This window comes from Drosophila suzukii, chromosome 2L (genome assembly GCF_043229965.1).
Source record: "Drosophila suzukii chromosome 2L, CBGP_Dsuzu_IsoJpt1.0, whole genome shotgun sequence".
NCBI lineage: Eukaryota > Metazoa > Arthropoda > Insecta > Diptera > Drosophilidae > Drosophila > Drosophila suzukii.
In genome coordinates, this window is record NC_092080.1 from 13,715,684 (window position 1) to 13,735,902 (window position 20,219).

General features: G+C 38.9%; 1 protein-coding gene across 1 annotated transcript; it reads left to right on the forward strand.

The window, feature by feature from the left end:
* The first annotated feature begins 1,392 nt into the window (after positions 1–1,392).
* Positions 1,393–3,893, forward strand: LOC108007531 (cell division cycle 7-related protein kinase). Its single transcript, XM_017071224.4, has one exon. The coding sequence runs from the start codon at positions 1,716–1,718 to the stop codon at positions 3,651–3,653; it is 1,938 nt and encodes a 645-aa protein (XP_016926713.3). The 5' UTR covers positions 1,393–1,715; the 3' UTR covers positions 3,654–3,893.
* The last annotated feature ends 16,326 nt before the right edge of the window (positions 3,894–20,219 follow it).

The window sequence follows — 20,219 nt, forward strand, 5'->3', positions numbered from 1 at the left end:
ATTGATTTACACAAATTTAATCAGCAGTGAATACACTGGTGAAACAACATTTATTCTGGCTTGTCATATTTAATATGACTTATGCACTTGCGACAGCCTTCTACTAAAATCGCTAAAGAAATTAATGAGTTTACTTAGTAGTTCATTTTTATAATATTTTTTAAAAACTCACCAAAAATGAAAACGGTGTACGAAAGACTCATGTTGTTTCAGAACTTGGTGCAATGCTTAAAAGATCAGTAAAATATGACCGCAAAATTTGCAATTCTACGCTTTAGTTACAATTATGAAATTTACGAGAGTATTACCAATTTGGATGCTAAGACAGCTTCCGTTCTCGTTTTTCAGTAAAAGCAATTATAGCGGTTAAAATTTATTTTTTTTTGAACTTAAAATTAATAATAAATTATATTTATTTCTTACCACTATGGTTTGGAACGCTCAAAATGATTTGATCTTAAGATTTGCTCTAAGATCAACTTAAAAAGGCTTAGAGTTATGTTATACGACACGATTATAATGTATTTTAAAAATTAAAAACTAATTATTTTTAAAAATAATTATTTAGAACTCCATCTTTTGCTACATATTTTGATATTAAATAAAATATAATTGTAATACAAAATGTATAAAATATTAAAAAGAATATACAATTTTCCTTCACTGACTCATGTCAAATATTTCAACAGTTTAATAAAGCGATATTTTAATATATTCATTGGGCAAACTTTCGCTCAGGCAGCGTGAACTAGGAAGTGGACCAAAAAACTCAACCTTTGTGCTCAAAATGTGTTTTACCTAAAAGTGGGAGGAGGTTGTGGGATAGAACTACTGGTAGTGTTATAAAGTGGGTGGGGATTTAACGGTTGTATAGTTACGCCCACAATGTCAGCTGTTGCCGCGGGAAAACTTCGAGCATCAAGTGAAAAACAAGTGGACAGGCAGCTGATGTTGACACCGTCTTTTTTAGGATGGGCGAATTTCCAGGTGGACATTTTTAGGGTCGAGTTCAGTAACGGTAAATTGCATGCAACAGAACAACAACAAAAACGATGGCGAGAAAAAGTCGCCGCTAGGTGGCGACACCATACAGGCAATCAAACTCAACAAAGGCAACATCTGGTATAGGTTTCCCAGGAACTTTTTCCATATAATCCAGGATATATGTATGTTTATGGGATGGGGGAGTGCCAAAATATGAATGGCTTGCTATGAATGGATGAGATGGAAAGGCTGGAGGGGTGTGTACAAAGTATGTGTGAGTACTTCACTTAAAGTTGGAAAAGATTTAAATTTTCTTGGAATTTCCAAAAAGGACTTTTTATTTACTTACAGTTTTATAGTTAACTTAGGCTTAGGCAATCTGAAATACTCCACTACATCAAGCGAATTGCTTTAGCTGTCAAAATATGATTAGAAAAAAACACAAGAACATAGTCTCTATTTAGTAACTGGTAATTTTTCTAGCACAAAATTCGAACACAAACACCCCCGAATACATTCGAAATTATTGTGTTAACACCGCGGTTAACCGCGCCAGGTTGATACCGCTCTACCCGGGAAACAGGCCTAGTAATCGACATCAAAATCTGCACAACCAAATAAAACTAAAACTCCATAGCCAAGCTGAAAAAAGGAAGAATTTGTGTCCCCTTGACTCAAGCCTGGGCTGTTGATGGGTGGCGCGAATAATTACTTAAGTTCTAATTTTTAAAATGGACAGGAAGGACACACATCATCATCGCAATCAGCAGACGACGACCAAATCGCTTTACGCCATCCAAATGGGGGTCATGGAAAAATCGGCTACCAATATGGGTGGCACCATTGTGAATGCAGTATCCTCAACTAACTATCACCAAAATCGGTATTACAACGAGAGGCAAGGTTTCATGGCCTCTGGGATTCAGCATCATTATCTGCAACAACAGGTCCTAACTCAACAGGTGCCCAATCCAAATGTCGATCTCAATGAAAAGCTGGCCAAGATCAGTCGTCATAATGCCCATAAAGAATTAGCTGCCATGCAGGCGAGAAATATGCAAGCCATCGATAAAAACGCAGAGGCCCTGAAGGATTTGCAGGAGAGCATTCCGGAAATACATAAAATCTTCGATGTACACTGCCGCATCGGAAGTGGAACCTTCAGCACAGTTCTGCTGGGAACTCTGCAGCGCGAACGATGTCTTGTGGAAACCCAGAGGAGACGATTCGCCATTAAACATCATAATCCCACAAGTCATCCGGAGAGAATACTCAGGGAATTGGAGTGTATGTTTCGCATTGGCGGAGTGGACAATGTGATTGGAATTAATTGCTGCATAAGGTACAATGAGAATGTGGCGTTTGTAATGCCCTATATGACCCATGACCGATTTCACGACATCTACAGGAGTCTGAGTTTCCAGGAGGTTCGAGACTATCTGAGGAACCTGCTCATCGCCCTGCGGCATGTGCATAAATTCAATGTGATTCACCGGGATGTTAAGCCGAGTAACATTCTATTTAACCGCCGAACTGGCAAGTTTTTGCTCTGCGATTTTGGTTTGGCTCAAAAGATCGCCGATGATGGCAGTCTTATACAGTCAAGTGACCTGAGTTCTAGGGAGACTTTCAGTTTTCTGAGGGACATGGAAAGCGGCAGGAACCTTATGCTGACCGATGGTAATTCTGCTCAAGCCGAGGCTGAGGATTACATGGCCAGCCGAAGGATGAGGGCATTGGGCGGCGGCGGTGGTGTTGACCATGCCCTGCCAGGACCTCCAAGTATGCAGAAACTGCGGGAACAGGCTGGTGGTCATTTGACCAAAAAGGATGTGGCCAATCAAAAGGCTGACACCATGAGGTTGCTGAATCGCCTGCGTCTCATGAGCCCAAATGCGGATCCCAATAACTACGTGGTCTCCACGAACACCTCGAAAAAGGATATGCACGCCTCACGGGCCGGCACACCAGGATATAGGCCACCAGAGGTGCTACTCCGGTATCCCCACCAATCCACTGCGGTGGATATTTGGGCTGCTGGCGTTATAATGCTCTCGTTGCTCTCGGCTCTACACCCCTTTTTTAAGGCCCCCCACGATTGCGGAGCTCTGGCGGAAATAATCAATTTATTTGGCGATATGCCAGTACGGAAAACTGCCTTCATGCTGGATAGATTGATTTTGCTGGCCCAAAAGGTAAACACACTGGATTTGAGGCGGGTGTGCATGAGATTTCGGCATGCGGATTTTTTCCTGGCCCCCGAAGTACACCGGAAATATAGGAGACCAGATGGCAGCACCGAAATGTGCCGAAGTTGCGAGCAGCCCACTTTCAATTGCCTTTGCAGCAACAGTGGGCATCATTTGGAGCGGTACGATGGTCTGGATATATTTCCGGCCAACGCCTACGACTTGTTGTCCCGTCTCCTGGAAGTTAATCCCCAGAAGCGTATCACCGCCGAGGAGGCCTTGAAGCATCCGTTTTTCAGCGATCAACATAGGATTGCGCCAGGCGTGCCCCTCCATCACCAGCAGCAAATACTGCAGCATCAGCAGCAATTGAGATCCAGGGAAACTCTACCATCAGCTGCAGCCAGAACCCTTAAGGCATTCGTTTCCTATCCCATGGAACTGGCTTCCACAGCCTCTCAGGCAGCGGGTAATATCTGATTCCAGGCCAACGATACTTTTTGTATATACATATTCCTTGGCCTCCTTGCGTTTCGATTTGAGTCCTGGCCAGCCGAGGAGAAGGAGGGAAACCCTCATCAGCTAGTTGTGGACAACAAAAATTGTATTGTGCACAAGCCAAAACCAAAAAAATTATTACCAATATGGGCGATGGGAAAATGTTCACGAAATTTACATCGAAAATATAAAGTATATTCGTTTTTGTTGATTTCAAATTAATCAAGGCACCTACATCTTTTGTTGTATCTTTCATATTCAATTACTTTTCGGGGAATGCATTGTTTTGATTGTTCCCTTTGTTCCCTTTTATACAATTTTTTTGCGTTCTCGGAAACTGAGATCGAAATATTATTACTCTTAATAAAAGTTAAATGAATTTTATTTCGAAAATGAAGTAAATTTAAAAACTTATTTACTGATAAATAGAATTACTTTATTATTATAGAATGAGAAAATTTGTAAAACAAGTTTACCAATTATAATATTACAAAACAGAGCATTCGGAAGCCAATATAACATTCCACCTCTTCTTTGGTTTTCAATTTCCCATAATTGTATGGTTTTTTGTTTGTAAAAACCTTACCTATCTTCGATTTCTGCCTCTTGTGACAATCAGGTTTCCCTTATTTATTTAATGTTTTACCCGACAGCCATTTTCTCAATTGGTTTTTGTTAGCCCTGCCCAGAGGAATATTTGGCCTGTGCCTTATCAATTTGCATTATTGACGCCTACAACAAATTTCATTCTGTTGTTGCACACAGAAAGGTTATGGGTATTTCTCCTCTCGGTTGAATAATTTTTTCGTTTTAGCATTTGTTATTGTCTGTCGGCAGCAAAAAAAAAAATTCATGGCTCACTGCGAATTATGTTGACAATTTCATTCTGTACCCCAGAAAAGAAATCAGATTGCTATCTGCACATTTGCGTAAAAAGAGAGATTTTCGGCTGCTGGCAAGTCACCAAGAAAGAAAGTTCCAGCTGTCGACGCTGCAAAATGGTTTATTAAAAAGTTTTCCCTCCCCTTTTTTATCAGAGTGAAAAATTGTTGCGCCCAAAAGCATGCAGTAGTTTTTCATGCCAAAGCCGAATTCAGCATATTTCATTGCACGCTTTTGAGCCACAGCTGTGGCTGGTAAATGCCAGTTTCGATGTTATCTTAAGAAAAACAGTGTGCAGTTATATTTCTTATTAAATAACGATTATTTTAAAATTATTTTACAACATCATTTCACTTACTTAACGTTGATATATAGGATTTTAGTATTTTTGTTAAGAATTATAGTGATCACAATACAAAAAATTACAATTTCACTAAAAAAATGGGAAATAAAAAAAGGCAAAATTTTTTTTTTAAATCAGTTTGGTCTCTTAAAAAAAAATTCAAGAAAAAAAATTTTTTTTATTTTATTGACAAGAAAAAAAAATTTTTTTTTCTTAAAAAAAAGGCGGGACCACGCCCATCTTTTTTTAATTTACTTCCTTTAAATTTTATATACTTAATTCTAAAAACAAAACTTTTAAATGTTGCTTTGTTCTTAAGATATTAATTAATGCCACATAAAGTGAGCAAATTCCCCATAGTGCACAGGCTAAATGGACACAAACGATTGGTTAACAGAGATTACAAAAATCTTGCAAATAAATATTTGTACTTACAGGGATTTTTTATTAATAAAATATATATTTAATTCTTTAAAAAATATCCAAATCGATTGACCAAGTTTAAAAAGTAGGGAAGGTAGCCAAGCTCTGTTGTTTAACATCTTTCGGCCTTTAGTTTTTCCACTGTTTCATCAGCCCACGGACAGAAGGCACAAAAGGCTTTCAGGCGCTTCGTTGGGGATCAGCTTGGCCAACTCGTTTGGCCAATAACAACTGCGCCACGGCAGTCACACCCACATACTGACACGCACACAGCCACACCTATTTATACGTTCAGAAGCAAAAGTGCACTGGAAGAAAATTTCTGTTAATTTGGTAATATTTTAGAAACTTTAATATCTTAATGGATTTTACAAAAATGAATTTTTGACAAAAATGTAAAAATATTTTTAAGCATTATATACAGGTGAGACTTAAAAAAAAATAATGAAATAGAATTTTATAGAACCTAAAAATCGAGTAGATCTTTAATTTAAAGAACAAAACATTCTAGTTGTATTAACTAGCAGTCAAAAAACTTTTCCCAATTGGAAAATAAATAAAATAATTTGCTAATCAAAATCATTTTTCTCAGTGCATTATCACACTCAAAGATACAACTCACACACCGCGCAGGCAAACACTGAGCTCGAGTTCCCTGCGGAGCCATAAACATTTCTAGCCCTGTACCGTCCGCTCGACCACAAAAGCCGCGTGCGCAACTCACCGGACACAATGCGGCTTATCAACACGGTAAAGAGGAGGAAAAGCGGGAAAAGTGGCAAAAGCGGGATGGAAATGGCCGAGAATGGCGGACAACTAAAGAGACAGCTCCAATGGCCCAACCGTTGCAGGGGGCTCCTCGCATCCCGTTTAGCGCTTTATGGCACATGATAGATTAGTCTGGCCACAGGTGTAACCAGTGCGGCTTTTTCGGTGGCTCCTGCTGGCTTCTCTGCTGTCCGGCCTGCAATCCCCCATCCGGAAAAACCGCCTCCCCGCCCCCCATCCGCAAACCCTTTGCTACATCGGGCTTCCCAGCGATGGTGCAGCACGTAATTAAGTAATTAGAGGAGGCAGCCCTGTAAAAGCTGGCCGGGATGATGTGTTGGATTTAAATTGTTGCAGTCGCTCAAAGTGAATACTTTACGGCCAGATGCGGCTATCCTTTACTCGAAGAATGGGGATCGAAATTGAAGAACTGATGTTTAAAATATTTATAATTTTTTACCACTACTTCAAAAGTAAAGTAAAGTAAATCTCAAGCCAGATTAAAAATAAATAAATAAAAATATACAAATAATATTTTCATCTAGTTACTTATTCAACAACTAAATAAGTCTTATATTTATTTAATGAAATACATTTATTGTCCTGTTTGTAATATTCATTACAGTTCTATTCTTCAAGCGCTCTATATTCGAAGGTAATTCTGATCGCTACTGAAGAATTTACGTTAAAAACATAAATATTTAAATACCTAAAACATGAACGTAAATTTATTTTAAAAATTGAACTAAATTAAAACGAAAGACTTAGGAACCTATTAAATAATTACTAAAAAATAAAACTAAAAATAGTTATAACATTATTTTTTAGTTTCTAAAGATCAACAATTAAATACTACATCTTAAGTTAATAAAAATATAATAATATATAACTTTATTGTGCTGTTTTTATCTTCTTTGCACTTTCATCCCACATCTTTTTTATTTGCGAGGGGGCTGTTGATATTTCTTTACTGTTTAAATAAAGAGTGTTTTTTCTATATTTACCTTTTCCCGCCTCTTCTACCTCTAACTATATTTTATTCAGCCGTAATGTAGGCAACACTTTAAAGGCGAAAAATGGAGGGCAAATACCGCAGGGTGCAATGTCCTGGAACCGCAAGCTCCGTTTGACTGTTGACTTCGAGCGAGGGGCTAGTGCTGCTGGTTTGCAGAACACACGCCCCCCTCAAAAGCCCCGCCCCTGCATCACCATTCATCTGTCTCAGTGGCGCATTTCTGCTGTCAGTTGAATGTTTGTTTGCCCGCCTGTCGCGCATTGTTTGTTTTCCGCATACGTTGCACACATCCACCTATGCCCGTCCCTTTCCAATGACATCACTGCAGGAGAACACCCCCCCCCCCCCCCCCTCCCCCCATTCAAAAGTGGGCGGTAAGGTGCTGAAAATGGAGCCACATCGATGACGATGATGATGATGCTAGAGAGCCAGAGCCAACAGCTGCTGACATCCTACGCTCGTGTCGGGTCACTAAATGAAGAATGATGGACACCAGGCGAGACAAAGACGGCACTGCTCGTGGTGCAAGCGAGATGGCTGCAGGTTGGAGGGAGACAGCTAGCGGGGGGAAGTCCCTGAATATTTTGTCATCTTCAAATGGGATTTATGCTGCAAGGCACCCCGCACACGATGGTGTCATTGTCATTCACCACGGTCAGCATTTCTTCTTGGCACTCCTTCAACTTTAAAGTTAATTGGAAATTTTTAGCAATTTCCCTGGCTTTCCACCTATGATTTCAGCTCTGCTTGTTCTTGCCGGCCAATCGTGAAATTTGCTGTACAAAATATGGATTTATGTCAGCGGCAATAACAACAAGAGCAACAAAAGCCGTGACTCACAACAATGTCATGCCAGCCATGCTGGTATTTTTCGCGCCCTTTCACACGAATAAAAATAAATCGATTGGTTAAATATAGGTCAAGAATAATTCATGGCATTAAAACTTTTTAATAGAACTTTTCTTTAGAGTTTTAAATATTAATATAATGGTTAGGGACTTTGATTTTAATGATTGCTTCAGAAACATATTTTAGTAAAACAATCAAAACGTCTAATATAAAGTTTCTGGGACTTTGATAAAAATATCTATATAATATCGTTATCTGTGGTAAATGACTCCTTTTAAAGAATTTTTAACAGGTCTCATAATTTCGCCGAGTGTACTGCTCTTCATGGTTGTCAGCTGCTGGCTGTTGGCAATGCATCACTGATTATGAAAAGCTTGCTAAAAGCTGGACTCATGATATATTGCCTTTGTTGTTGCCCCTCGCTGTGTTGCACGTTGCCGCTGTTGTTGCTGCTGCTGTTGCTGTTTTGCGGTATCATTGCCGCTGATGCGACTGCCAGATGTTAACGGCATTCTATTGCCATCATCGCACGTAGACGACACGGCACAATAATGAAGTTTTATGCTTTGCCACCTGCAATACATATACCACATACACCAATGGGGGGGGCTTGGGTGTTAAAAAAATGTCGTGGGGGGGGGGGGTGTGGCATATAGGGAGACACCAGCAACAACACCTGCAATCAACTGAAAACGCTGGCGATTTCTCCTGACTTTTATATGTGCCCGATAAGAACGAGCATGTGAAGGAGCTCAGCTGAGCTGGCTGGGAGTTCGTTAAGGGAAACGTCATCAATAATACCCGCAGCCGGTCAGAGGGATAGTATATCCGTAGAGGAAGCAGAGCGAAAGACAGGAAGATTTTTACGGATAATGAGAAATAATAACCTGTGGGTGTAGCTGGTCCTTAAAATCCCTCAGATGTAGTTATGACAGTTTCAAGAGTCTTTCTGTTTAATTGCTGCGGTTAAGGCGAATGCCATATTGGATGCTGGGAAAGCTCCCAATTTCAAGGGAATATTGTTTACCATTGAATTTACTGTCCTTTAACATTGTAAAATATAGGTAGTAGGTTAAACAGTACCTCTTAAATTTCTTGAGTTACTTGTACTTGTTCCAAAATAATATAATAATGCATTGTCCTTGTTAACTGTCATTACATGATTACAATTTTCCCAAATTGATCACATAATTAAGGTCACTTGCGACTTAATTTCCCAACCATTATTAACTATTAACCCACATAACCCCCCCCGGAGTACGTTCATAAATTAAATAACTGTGCTCAGCCACACCCAACTCAATCCTCAGAACGGCTCATCTGAAAAGGTGTGAGCTGACATGACGTCAGGTGGCATTAATGGCAACAGAAACAGCAGCAAGCCGCGCTAAGCCAGAAACTTTCAGGTGACAACTGACAAGATTAATTAACTGGCTGCGACAGACAAAAAAAAAGAGGAAAAAAACGAAACGAACTGAAACGAGGACAACAGGACAATGAAACATAACTGAACATGGCCATGAAACAGTTGTGAAATCACAAAACTGTCCAAGGATTCACGGGACACACACTCTGGCGTCCTCCAGTTGCCACGTCACATGTCCGGGTTTGTGGCACGAGGAATGCCACACACAACACACAACTTTCAACCGGATCCGGATCCGGAGTCAGACAATCCCTGCGCCTAAATGACAATGGCAAAAGTTGCCGCCGCCAGGTTTCGTTTTCCTAATTTTAATTAGCCGCAACAGGAGACCACAACAAGTTGGGAAAAGCCTTTCGGATTTAGGATCTAGTATTTGATACTCATTGATGGGATTTTAGGTAATCGTTTGAATACAAACTGCTTTATATATTGATACATGTAATAATTGATTTTAATCTTAGTTTACAAACTTGATAAATAAAATATATGTATAATCCAAAAATTCAAATATTTTACGTTTAACAGATTGTATTCCATGTTAGCTAATTATGATACTTATTGTGTTTAACCAAAAAAAGTTGACCACAACTTTATTATTTATCTTTTCCATTTGAGCCGAGGTAGTCTATAAAGCTATCTTGCCGGTTTTTTTTAATATTTTGAACATACAAAATATTACTAGATAACTTTTTAAGAAATGTGTTAAGCAATAACAACAAATAAGTATTGCAGTTTTTACAGAAACATTCTTAATGCATTTAAAATTTGATCAGTTTATAATGTGGTTTCTTAAAGAATATTTGACCTACTAAATTAGCTTATAAATATTTATAAGTACTAAAGTATTTTACTTAGAGCTAAAATCCCACCGAAATCCACCATAATGTTACCTATTCTAGGGTATCTGGGGTGAAATTGTCCCCGCATTTGTTGCCACATGAGTTTGCCATAGAGTAAGTGCCGCTGCAGGTGCGTGTAGCATTTATGAACTCGTTACACGTAATTAGGGTCAGTGTGTCTCTCCCGTTACGCGTTACCTCAACCTCTATATGTGTATCTCTATCCCTCTCAACTTATTCCCATCTCCCTCTCAGGATCTCCTTGTGTTTGTATTTGTGTTCGTGCGTGGAGTGACAATTAATTACTGAACTGCAGTTGGAATGAGTGGACAGTTGGGCCTATTGAAATATAAAACCGCGTTTTTTGGGCGCCGCCAAACTCATAAAGCTTCTTTTGGGTTGACTTTAATTATGAGAGACTACACTGGGAGAAACTTTGTTTATAATTTTATGAGAAAATACGGCATACAATCTAATAAACGTTAAAGGATGTTACTTAATAAAATTTATTTATGTAACTAACGTCATAGCATTACAGATATAAAAAAAAATTTTATTTGTTTTATAAAAACTATATGGTAAACTGGCTAATCAAAACTTAATTCGTTGCTTATAAAAAATGAATCTAACATGTTAATTTATTATAATTTAAATAACGGAAAGATGGGATAATAATAACTTGAATTTCAATTGATTATTTATTTATTTTAAATGTTCTTGGAGAGCGATGCATGATATCTACCTAAAATATCAATATATATTTTAAAGCCAATTATTTTAACATTTTTTTTTGCAGTGCAAGGGGGGATCCCATGTAAATTAGAGGGAGTTCAGGTGCCACGCCTCGCCAACGAGCCAACTATTTATTATGAGAATTTCATGCACGTCGAGTGGGTGTGTCCCGACCCTCTTGGCCACCTTAATTGGCAGTGGCCGGTCGGTTTTAATTAGTTTTTGCAACGCTTGAAGCCTGCTCCTGTTCGCCGTTACTGTTCCCTGTTCCCAGTTCCTGTTCCTGTTCCCGTTCCCGTTCCCGTTCAATGCGTGAATTATTATGCCCAACGTAATATATTTTATAAAACGTCGACTCCTGGCCACGGGGAAAATTATGCAACAGCGAATATTTAAGCCACACTGTTGCCGTCGATGCCGCCAAACTTAATTGAGTTGCATGTGGTACTCGAAACTCCCTATTTTCCACAGACCGTCCCTCCAACCAGCAGTTTTCCCCCGTGTGTTTTCCTTTTCTGGCCATGGATTTCGGCCCCGTTTGATTCAGTTGACCAACAGCAAGTTAAGCCGTTAATAAAGCGGACCAACGCACCAACGTCCTCGGAACGGGCTCATTTGTCAATTGTGCCGGCCTGGTTTTTGGCTCTAATTACATGGCCACCAATGGTTTATTGTTTGGGAAAAAATTTGCATTGCATAGTAGCCAAAGTGGAGTGCAAATGGTAGGGCAAAATGTTGGTAAATAGGTACTAAAACGTAGGACTGGGAATACAGTTGAATCATGCTTCTATAAATAGCTTGCTAAAAATGTTGATGAATATTTAACATTACAATAGTTTTGGTTCAAAGTTAATAGTTAATGGGTTATTTTCGAAGTTTTTTATAATTATTTATACTAAAACTTAAACAAATTTGGTTGGACATCAAATATGTTTTAGAATATAGTAGGTACTCAGAATTGTATACGCTTAATACTGGGTAGAATTATTTTAGGTAAACCTCTCAAAATGGTAATTGCAGTGATTGTATCAACAAATTTACAAATACAATTATTTTTCCTTTAAGATCGACATTTGAATATTTCATAAGAACCAGATCCGAATTCAAGGAGTGACTTAAGGTGCGGCTTAAACAGAAATAGAGGCGACTTGTAATGTCAAAGGTGAGAAGACACTTGACTTCAGAAGTCTTTATTTGAACTGGAAATCTGGGAAAATTGTACTATGCCATCGAAGCGTTAAGCCAACAACAATCAATTACCAAGCAAACTACAAAAAAGTGTTATACCAATAATTCCAGGCAAAACAACAGAAATTGTAAAAGAACCAACTCATGAAATTTAATGAATTTATTTCTAACTTCAGTTACACCAGATAGAACTAGAAGAAACTTTATTTGGACAGAACCGGCTCAGTTGGGTGTGCATTCAATTAGAAATACTTCGGATGTCAAAATGATGTGGGAAAGTATATTCGTATGTTTTACAAACAAATCAAAGACGAAAGGCCAGCGTTTTTCATACGATTCTTGGACTATTTTAATATGGAAATTGATATGAGGGGAACACTTTGCGTTCTGCTTTTCATTTCCCTTACTTTGCTTTGCTGCCGAGCTTATTTATGCATGAAGATGACTTTACATTCCATGGCAACGGCAACACTTTTACGGTTGTCCGTTTGCTCATCTGTTTGGTTACGGACTGTTGGACAGTGAAATCCAGAGAGATATATGTAGTTAGGATGGGGGAACAGGGGTGCGACACGGAGGGGTTGACCTGAACGAGTTGAGTCTGTGAAAAAAATATTTATTTGACTACCTTGAGAGAAGACAGCTCGGCGCAGGGCAGACCCTGAAATCCCTCTGCAATTTATAATGCTGCAGCTGCACGCGAAAAAACTAGAGTAGACATTAAAAAAAGCTTATGAAATAGATTTCAATTATTGGTAAGATTTTTTTCCAATTCCTAAAATCGCCTCGAGTTTAGTTCAAAATATTTGTAAGGACTTTCAAAATTCGAGCTTTAAAAATAATCTTTAAAATAAACAAATGACTATCAACCTTTTTTTATTTAATAAAAATAATCACGGACCCTAACAGTTATAACCTTTACTTTAAAAATCATTTTTTAATCCTAATTCATTACCTTTTATTTATGATTTTAAATTATTTATGAATTGAAGTTATTTAAATTTGTTGCTTTCGTTAAATTATAAACGATATAAACACAATATATCACATTTGCCCGGTGTTTTTCCAAGTGTTTTCCCAAGAGTCTTCCCTCTCGAGTATCTGTATCTTTAGGAGCGTCGTCTTGACCTTTTTGTGGTCAAAGTGCACACAAGCATGAATCGAGAGAGGTCTACCTGGAAATGTTTTCCTTTGCAACTCGACCCTAGATGTCTCGCCGTCTGTTTGCCCAGCTCTCGCATAACAGGTTTCCCGGTTTTCATTTGGGTTTTCTTCCCATCCCCTCGTTTTTTTTGAACTGCTCACTTGATAGATGGTCGGCTAGTCTCGAGCCCCCGCTCACTGCCATAAATATTGATTAATAATATAGTTTTACATTCGCTGGAATGCACTTTAGGGGCAGCTGTCGGTGGCTTTTCCCGGGATCATCATCAAAACAACTTCATTGTGCAATTGACTCATTCGGCAGACAATGGAGTATCCTGGCTAAGTAGCTCTTCGAAACTAGAGTTTTCCAGGGGTTGTTCCATTCAGTTACAGGTGTCGTTGCCTTCACACGGTTTCTTGAGGGTTTTCCTCTCTGGCCTACATCTTAATCGAGGGTGATGTGTATTTATTACCCGATTCGGTTGCTAGCCAAATAATTGGCCCTGTCTTGAAGACTCGTATTGTGGTTTGGCTTCTTAGGGAGTTTTCCGGCTTCGGTTCAAATGCATTTTGTAATGTATCTGGGTTTGCTTCACGGTGGATTATTTAAGTGACCTTTTGGGTGAATTTTCTGGAATTATATTTAAGTTTTCCAGGGTGATATTATTATTATTGGTGGAGCAAAAAAATTTATTCCAACGAATTTAGTTTGGGGTTAAACATTGAATGAGCTTTTCATTTTAAAAATGTTTTTGAGAAACTTATTTAATGGTATTAAAAAATAAGGTGTTAAAAAAAAATAGTTTCTAGGCAACTTTTTAAAGTGGCTAAAATAAAATGACTTTACAAGTGGCTCCAAAATTGTTTCGTTACTAACTTCAGCGAGCTCCAGTTGTAACAACATTTCTGAGAAGACAATAAAATTGGAGAAGTCCTTTGACCGCTTGAAGGGCTGACTCATTGTTGGCCATTACCCAGTCCCCAAATTGGACCTTAACTCCTCGACTTAACCCCCTTAACACCCCAATTGTTCTGTTTTTGTACCCTTGGCACTAAACAATTAGATAACTTTTGCAGCCATGCATTAACACAAGAAGAACAATTTAAATGAGCTGACTTTCGGGTGGGTTGAAGTGTCTGGGGGAAATCAAAAGCTGCTGCTACTGCCAGGCAGAAGTAACAATAAATTAATTAAAACTTTTTAGCCAATTCAATTTGTGTTGTGTTGTCGCCTGTCGTCTGTCTGTCGGCCCCTCCCATTTCCACCAGCCTCTATGGCGTTTTTATCTATTTTCCCTTTTTTTTTCCTGTTGCTCTGTCCCTTTGAATTATAAATGCACATAAATTGTTGCGTACTGGCCAGGATTTCTACTGCTTCTATTCCCATTTTATTGCCCCATTTTATAAGTCCTTCGCCTCCCCACTCGCCGACACATGAATTTCAAAGTGATCTAGCCATTTACCAGATTTGAATAGCAATCAAAGTTTGTTTATGTGCAAGTTAGTTTCAAATGGAATTAAATTAAATGAAGTATTGCACAACTTAACTGGAAATTTGTACCCGCAAGGAATTTAAAAAGGATATGATTAAAGCTAAAAAAAGTTTAAAAATCTTTACACATTTTGAGGGCACTTTGGATTTACATGGTATAAATTCTAAATCAATACAAAAACCATGCATTAAACTAGCATTTAAAAAGGTTTAAAAACCTTTTCATAATTTGTTATTACTTCTAATTTACATGGTATGGTTTTCAAGTAAATTTTCCGAGGCTTTAGTTTCCAAATTAAAATCTTCCTTATTCGAACCCTTTTTAAACAAATTATTACCTTGCCACCTGAGGAGTCTGGACATCATCCTATCAAAATCAAAGTAAAATTGCCGAGACCTTACAAAAACCCTCAAATAAGGCTCTGCGGCTCAAAGTGTTTGTTTTGGTGTGACATTTTTATTGAATTTTAATTTATAACTCTTCAAGTGTCCGACGTTCAACAAAAACACACCAAACACATCGAGTATTTATGTCTCAGCGAGAGAGAGACAAATCAACGAAAAAGTCAATAACCTGGGCCAGATTTTCCCTCGCATGCTGCGGTAACAAAAACCAATTCCAGCTCTTGAAGCGTGACATCAAATGACAACGAAGAAGAATTTCCATTGGACACGGGACACCCAGACTCTTGGAAAAAACCGACTCAACCTCTACCTGAGTGAATCTGGATAGATTATTGACATTCTGTCTCCCGCGGTGCAATAGTTACCTTAGAGTTCATTCCCCCAGAAATCAAAGATTGGAATAGATACGAAAATTTATTGATACTCAGAGTCAGCCCTTTTGGAGGGCTGCGATAAGAAATTATATTTCTTTTCATTTGTCTGGTAATTATGTAAATTTACAAATCAGAGATGCTATATGCAGGGCGGAGGAAAATTCAATTTTCACACTCTGCTGGCCGGCTGAGCAAACATGTGGCATTGGCTAATAACCTAAGCAGCAAGTAAACAAGTGGCAAAAGTCGTTTGTCCTTACCCTTATTGCTAAATCTCCTCCCGCCCCATGTATCCCTCAACCAACTAACCAAAACCCAAAGTATGTCCAATGCACTTTATCCTGATCCTGTTGCTGACAAGAGAGAAGGCAAGTACACTGCGAGAAATCTACTTATTAATATAGATTATATATTTCTCTAAAAATTAATAAATAAGATTGTACCTTACTTACTAAGAAAATATCTCCGAAATGTAAGAAGCTATAACCTTCTTTGAGTTTAAGAAAAACTGTAAAAAATATTTTTTGTTTTAAGTTAGCATTTAAGAAATTAGTAGATATTTTAAAAACATATTTGATATAATTTCACTAATTACTTTAGAGGCAAACTATCAAAAACTGTACATATACAAGTGTTGTAAGATGGTACATAAACATTTTATAACTTCATAAATATTTTAAGATCATATTTGAGATAGTATCAACCGTTGTAATATTTTTATTACATATTATTATATATTATTTTGACCAGTGCATTAGGAGACAGAAGCAAAACTCATACGAAAAACTAATAAAGACAAGTGGCAAGTCAGCACCAGCAACAGGACACATAGCTCCCCAGACAGCAGCTTCCCTATCCCCGTACTTTCCCCCTACTTTCACCAGTTTTCCCCCGCCTGCTCTCAGCTTTTCCCCAAACCCCTTGTGTGGCCAAAGCCTTTGAGCAAACAGATGACTCTCGCCCCATGTCTCTGGGTTTCCCCCATTAGTGCCAAGCGCTAATCGCCATTGTCCACCCTTGTCAAAAAGGACCAGGACTTCCAACTTTTCCTCCTTGCACTCCTTACCATCCCTACTAACCGCACTGGCTGTCACAAAAATCGCAGTTCCCCAAAAAGGAAGAGGAAAAAACAGCGTGTGCGGAAAATTTATCTCAGTGTGTGGCGAGCTAAAAGCGCAAATAAATAATCAGCAACAGTTGCCAGATAGATCGAAACTTTTTCCCCCAATGATGTGCTATTTTTTTTTGGGGGGGCGTTACTTACCAACGCTACTTGTCCGGGCGGTTTGTCACCATCTAATCCGTGTTGCCCCAAGACATTAGCCACCATCCCAGAACCCAGACATCCCGCCAACCGGGCACAATAAATTGCCAAAGATTATTGTCAGCAAGATTGCAGGAGCAACCCTCGCATTTGTCACACTTCTTATGTGGGTGTAATCTCTGCGTTGCATGCACAAGCCGAACTTAAACTATATATTGAAACAGATGTAAATCGTCGATAGGCGGGCAATGGTGCCACTTAAGGAAGCCAATCGTCCATGAGAGGCCATCGAATGGATATAGACTTTGTATGGCTTTGCTAATTGTTTCCAGGGCGCTAGAAACCCCATAATTGAATAAACCCCAAACCCAAAACAAACCAAGTTTCTATTGATTTTTCGTGAGAAATCAAGGCAAGCAGGCATTTTGATATAAAGTATTGGTGGTTGAAATGCTTGAAGAAAACCACATGTGATTATATTTCATGATAGGAACATAGGAAAAGTTATAAATATGATTTATGTTCCTTGCGATTGAGGGAAGTGTTCTGAAAAGATTTTATAACAAATAAACTACATGTGTATTTTTAAGTATTTTGATTCTCAAATGTAAAATTGTATATGTATATTTACAAACATAAAAAGCCATCAAACCATCAAAACCAAACCAAAACCTTTCACTCCACTTCCACAACAGCAATCTTTTCAAATATTCCAGCCGGAAAAATAATGTGCAGCTTATGCAGACGAAAAGTTTACGCCCTTAATACATATCATATTGTCCAGGAAAACTTTCTGCCAGATCCTTCCCTTAAAAACTTCAGCTACTCTGGCAACTTTCGCTTAACATAAAATTGCGGCCAAAAGCAAACATAGTTGGCTAATGTATTGCCTCCGGATCACAGGGCCCCCGAAGCTGACCATTGGATACTGGCCAAAACCCAAATTTCCCCACACTCTCTGCCCCCAAAGTAGTTGCAACTTTTAATTGCGCTCATGGATATACTGGCAGATTTCTGGAAAAGACAATGGATAAAGCTGAGGCCCTCGGCGCAACTTCAACCCTAACTTCGACTGCGCGTAGACAAAACTACTAAATGTCAAAAGTGTCAAAATTTCTTAGAATTATGTCTAGCGAACATCAAAAGTTGCCTGGGAAAAGTGCGCCATGTTGCTGCTACCAGCCGGCAAAAGTTGCGGTTGTCGATGCACAGCGAGAAAATAAATATACTAAAATAACGTGAAGTATTAAATACATATTTCCTAGTTTGTTTTGGTGTTTTGAATTTTTTGCAGTGCCATTTCGGTTGCTATTTTGTTGGGGCTGCCGTTGAGTTGGCCACATGTTTCTGCTCGTAACATTTTCGACACATTAACAGACTCTGGCAGGAGGACAGGGTCGAAATCGAGTCAGAGCCAGAGGCAAAAGACCACTGTATATACCTCATATGGCGTATAGCTTATGGCGTATGGCGCATATGGCAGGTAGAACAGCGTCGCCTTGGATTTTTGGCCCGCAGGAAAGCGGGAGTTTTACGGAGGGCTTTTGGCTGAGAGACGATTGCGCTATTTGGCCATGCGATATGTGAAATTGAGAGCAGTAATGACGTTGTCAACAGGCAGCAGCAGCAGCAGCAGCAGCAGCAGCAACAGCAGCAACAGCAGCAACAGCAGCAGCAACAGCAACACCGCAGCAACTGCAACACATCAAATCGCATCACGTACGTAGACCAGAACCAAGAACAAAAGTAGGAACCCCGAGCGAATGGAGAATGGTAAATGTAGATGGCCATGGCAACTGACAACTGACAACTTACCTGCTTTTGGCCGGCTTTCTGCAACTGCCGGCCGTTTCAATTATCCGCTGCGAATCGAACAAGAAGCCAACTTTAAAGCCGGGCCTATGACGAAATGAAATATGGCCAGCAACAGGCGCAACAGCAACATTGTGGCCAAAACTGATCCATCGAAGTGTGTCAATTGGGGGAGTCACAAAATTGTACGCTAAAAGATTTTTGTGATACAGCCGAATAAGAAATTTTGACAATATATCACCATTGATGAGGCGAAAGAAGTTTGAAACCAGATTATAAAATAATAATATTACATTTTTCTAGTTCCAAAAAGTTAAAATATTATAAAATTAGTATGTGTATTATATATTTAGCTGTATTTTAATTTATAAATTGTTCTAATAATATGGGAGTTCTTGAAAAAAAATTAAGACACAACCAAAATGACACCTAAAATTTATTTTTCTTATGATTAGCCATGAATGTTAAACGATATGAACGAAATAAAGTAATTTCCCTTCACAACTCGGGAAAATCATGTATATTTTAACATAAGCTGCTCATTCTACCTAAGACAAAAAATCTCTGATCATAAATTATCGTCCCCAAAAGAGAGTTCGTTATCTTATCTGGAAAGCATATTTTATTTTAGCACCACTTACGCCAGCAACACGCAACCTCCGCCAGCAACATGTGCGTACTCACCGGCAACATTCAGCGAGAGTGGGTGGCGGTCGTCATTTCCTTTCTTTTCTTTTCTTAATTTTTGTAACATTTTGTAAATGCGGCAATAAACGCCACGGGCAACACCAAAAACGAGACACCTACGGTGCGGCAGCGAAGCAATTACAGGGAGAAAAGAAAAGGGGGAACCCTGTATACTGCGGACCAGGTTTGTTTAGTTAAGGCCAGGCCAAAAATACAAAAAAAAATACATAAAAAAAAGAAGTCGACTCCGAAACGCATTGAAAGCGAAGCTTTAAGAACCAGCGGGAGATGGTAGAGAAAGATGACTCGAAGATGGAGTTCGAAGTAGAGAACTGGGTGCGACTTGCAACAGTAGACGCCTGTGGTATACTATATGGTGCACGGCAGTGGGGGAAACCTGTTCCACAAATACACAGGCGGGTCCCTCGGGGGGAGCACAAGACTTTTTAGTGACGACACAAACGAGTTTGGCTTTTCGGAGGGGCAGATATGGGGCTCTAAAGTAAACTTCACACTGCCTTCGCCTTCTTATTGTTATGTTTTATAATATTTTAGAGACAAAAGACAGAGACGCAGACTTTCGGAGTTTTGGTTAAGGAGTTGCAGTGGCTGCACTGAGGGAAATTACGGATAACTAGGACTAAATAGGAATTTATTGGAATTTGTTCATAGCACATTTAAATCTATAACAAAAATCTATAAAAAATAAACATCGTCACTCTTCTGATAACTTTCAAATCAGTGTATATCTTGATCATCTTGAGTGATCCTTCTGTATTTCAAAATTCGGACTCACTTGAAAACCCTTGAAATACACTTTCCTTAATTTCCACAGAATATCCTCGATTAAAAAGCGATTTTATCGCAGTGCAAAGTCGTTGAAGTCCGAGTCTCTGAGGCGAC

Bases quoted from the DNA above. Each gene is read 5' to 3' on its own strand.
- LOC108007531 (XM_017071224.4), top strand. From the start codon at position 1,716: ATGGACAGGAAGGACACACATCATCATCGCAATCAGCAGACGACGACC.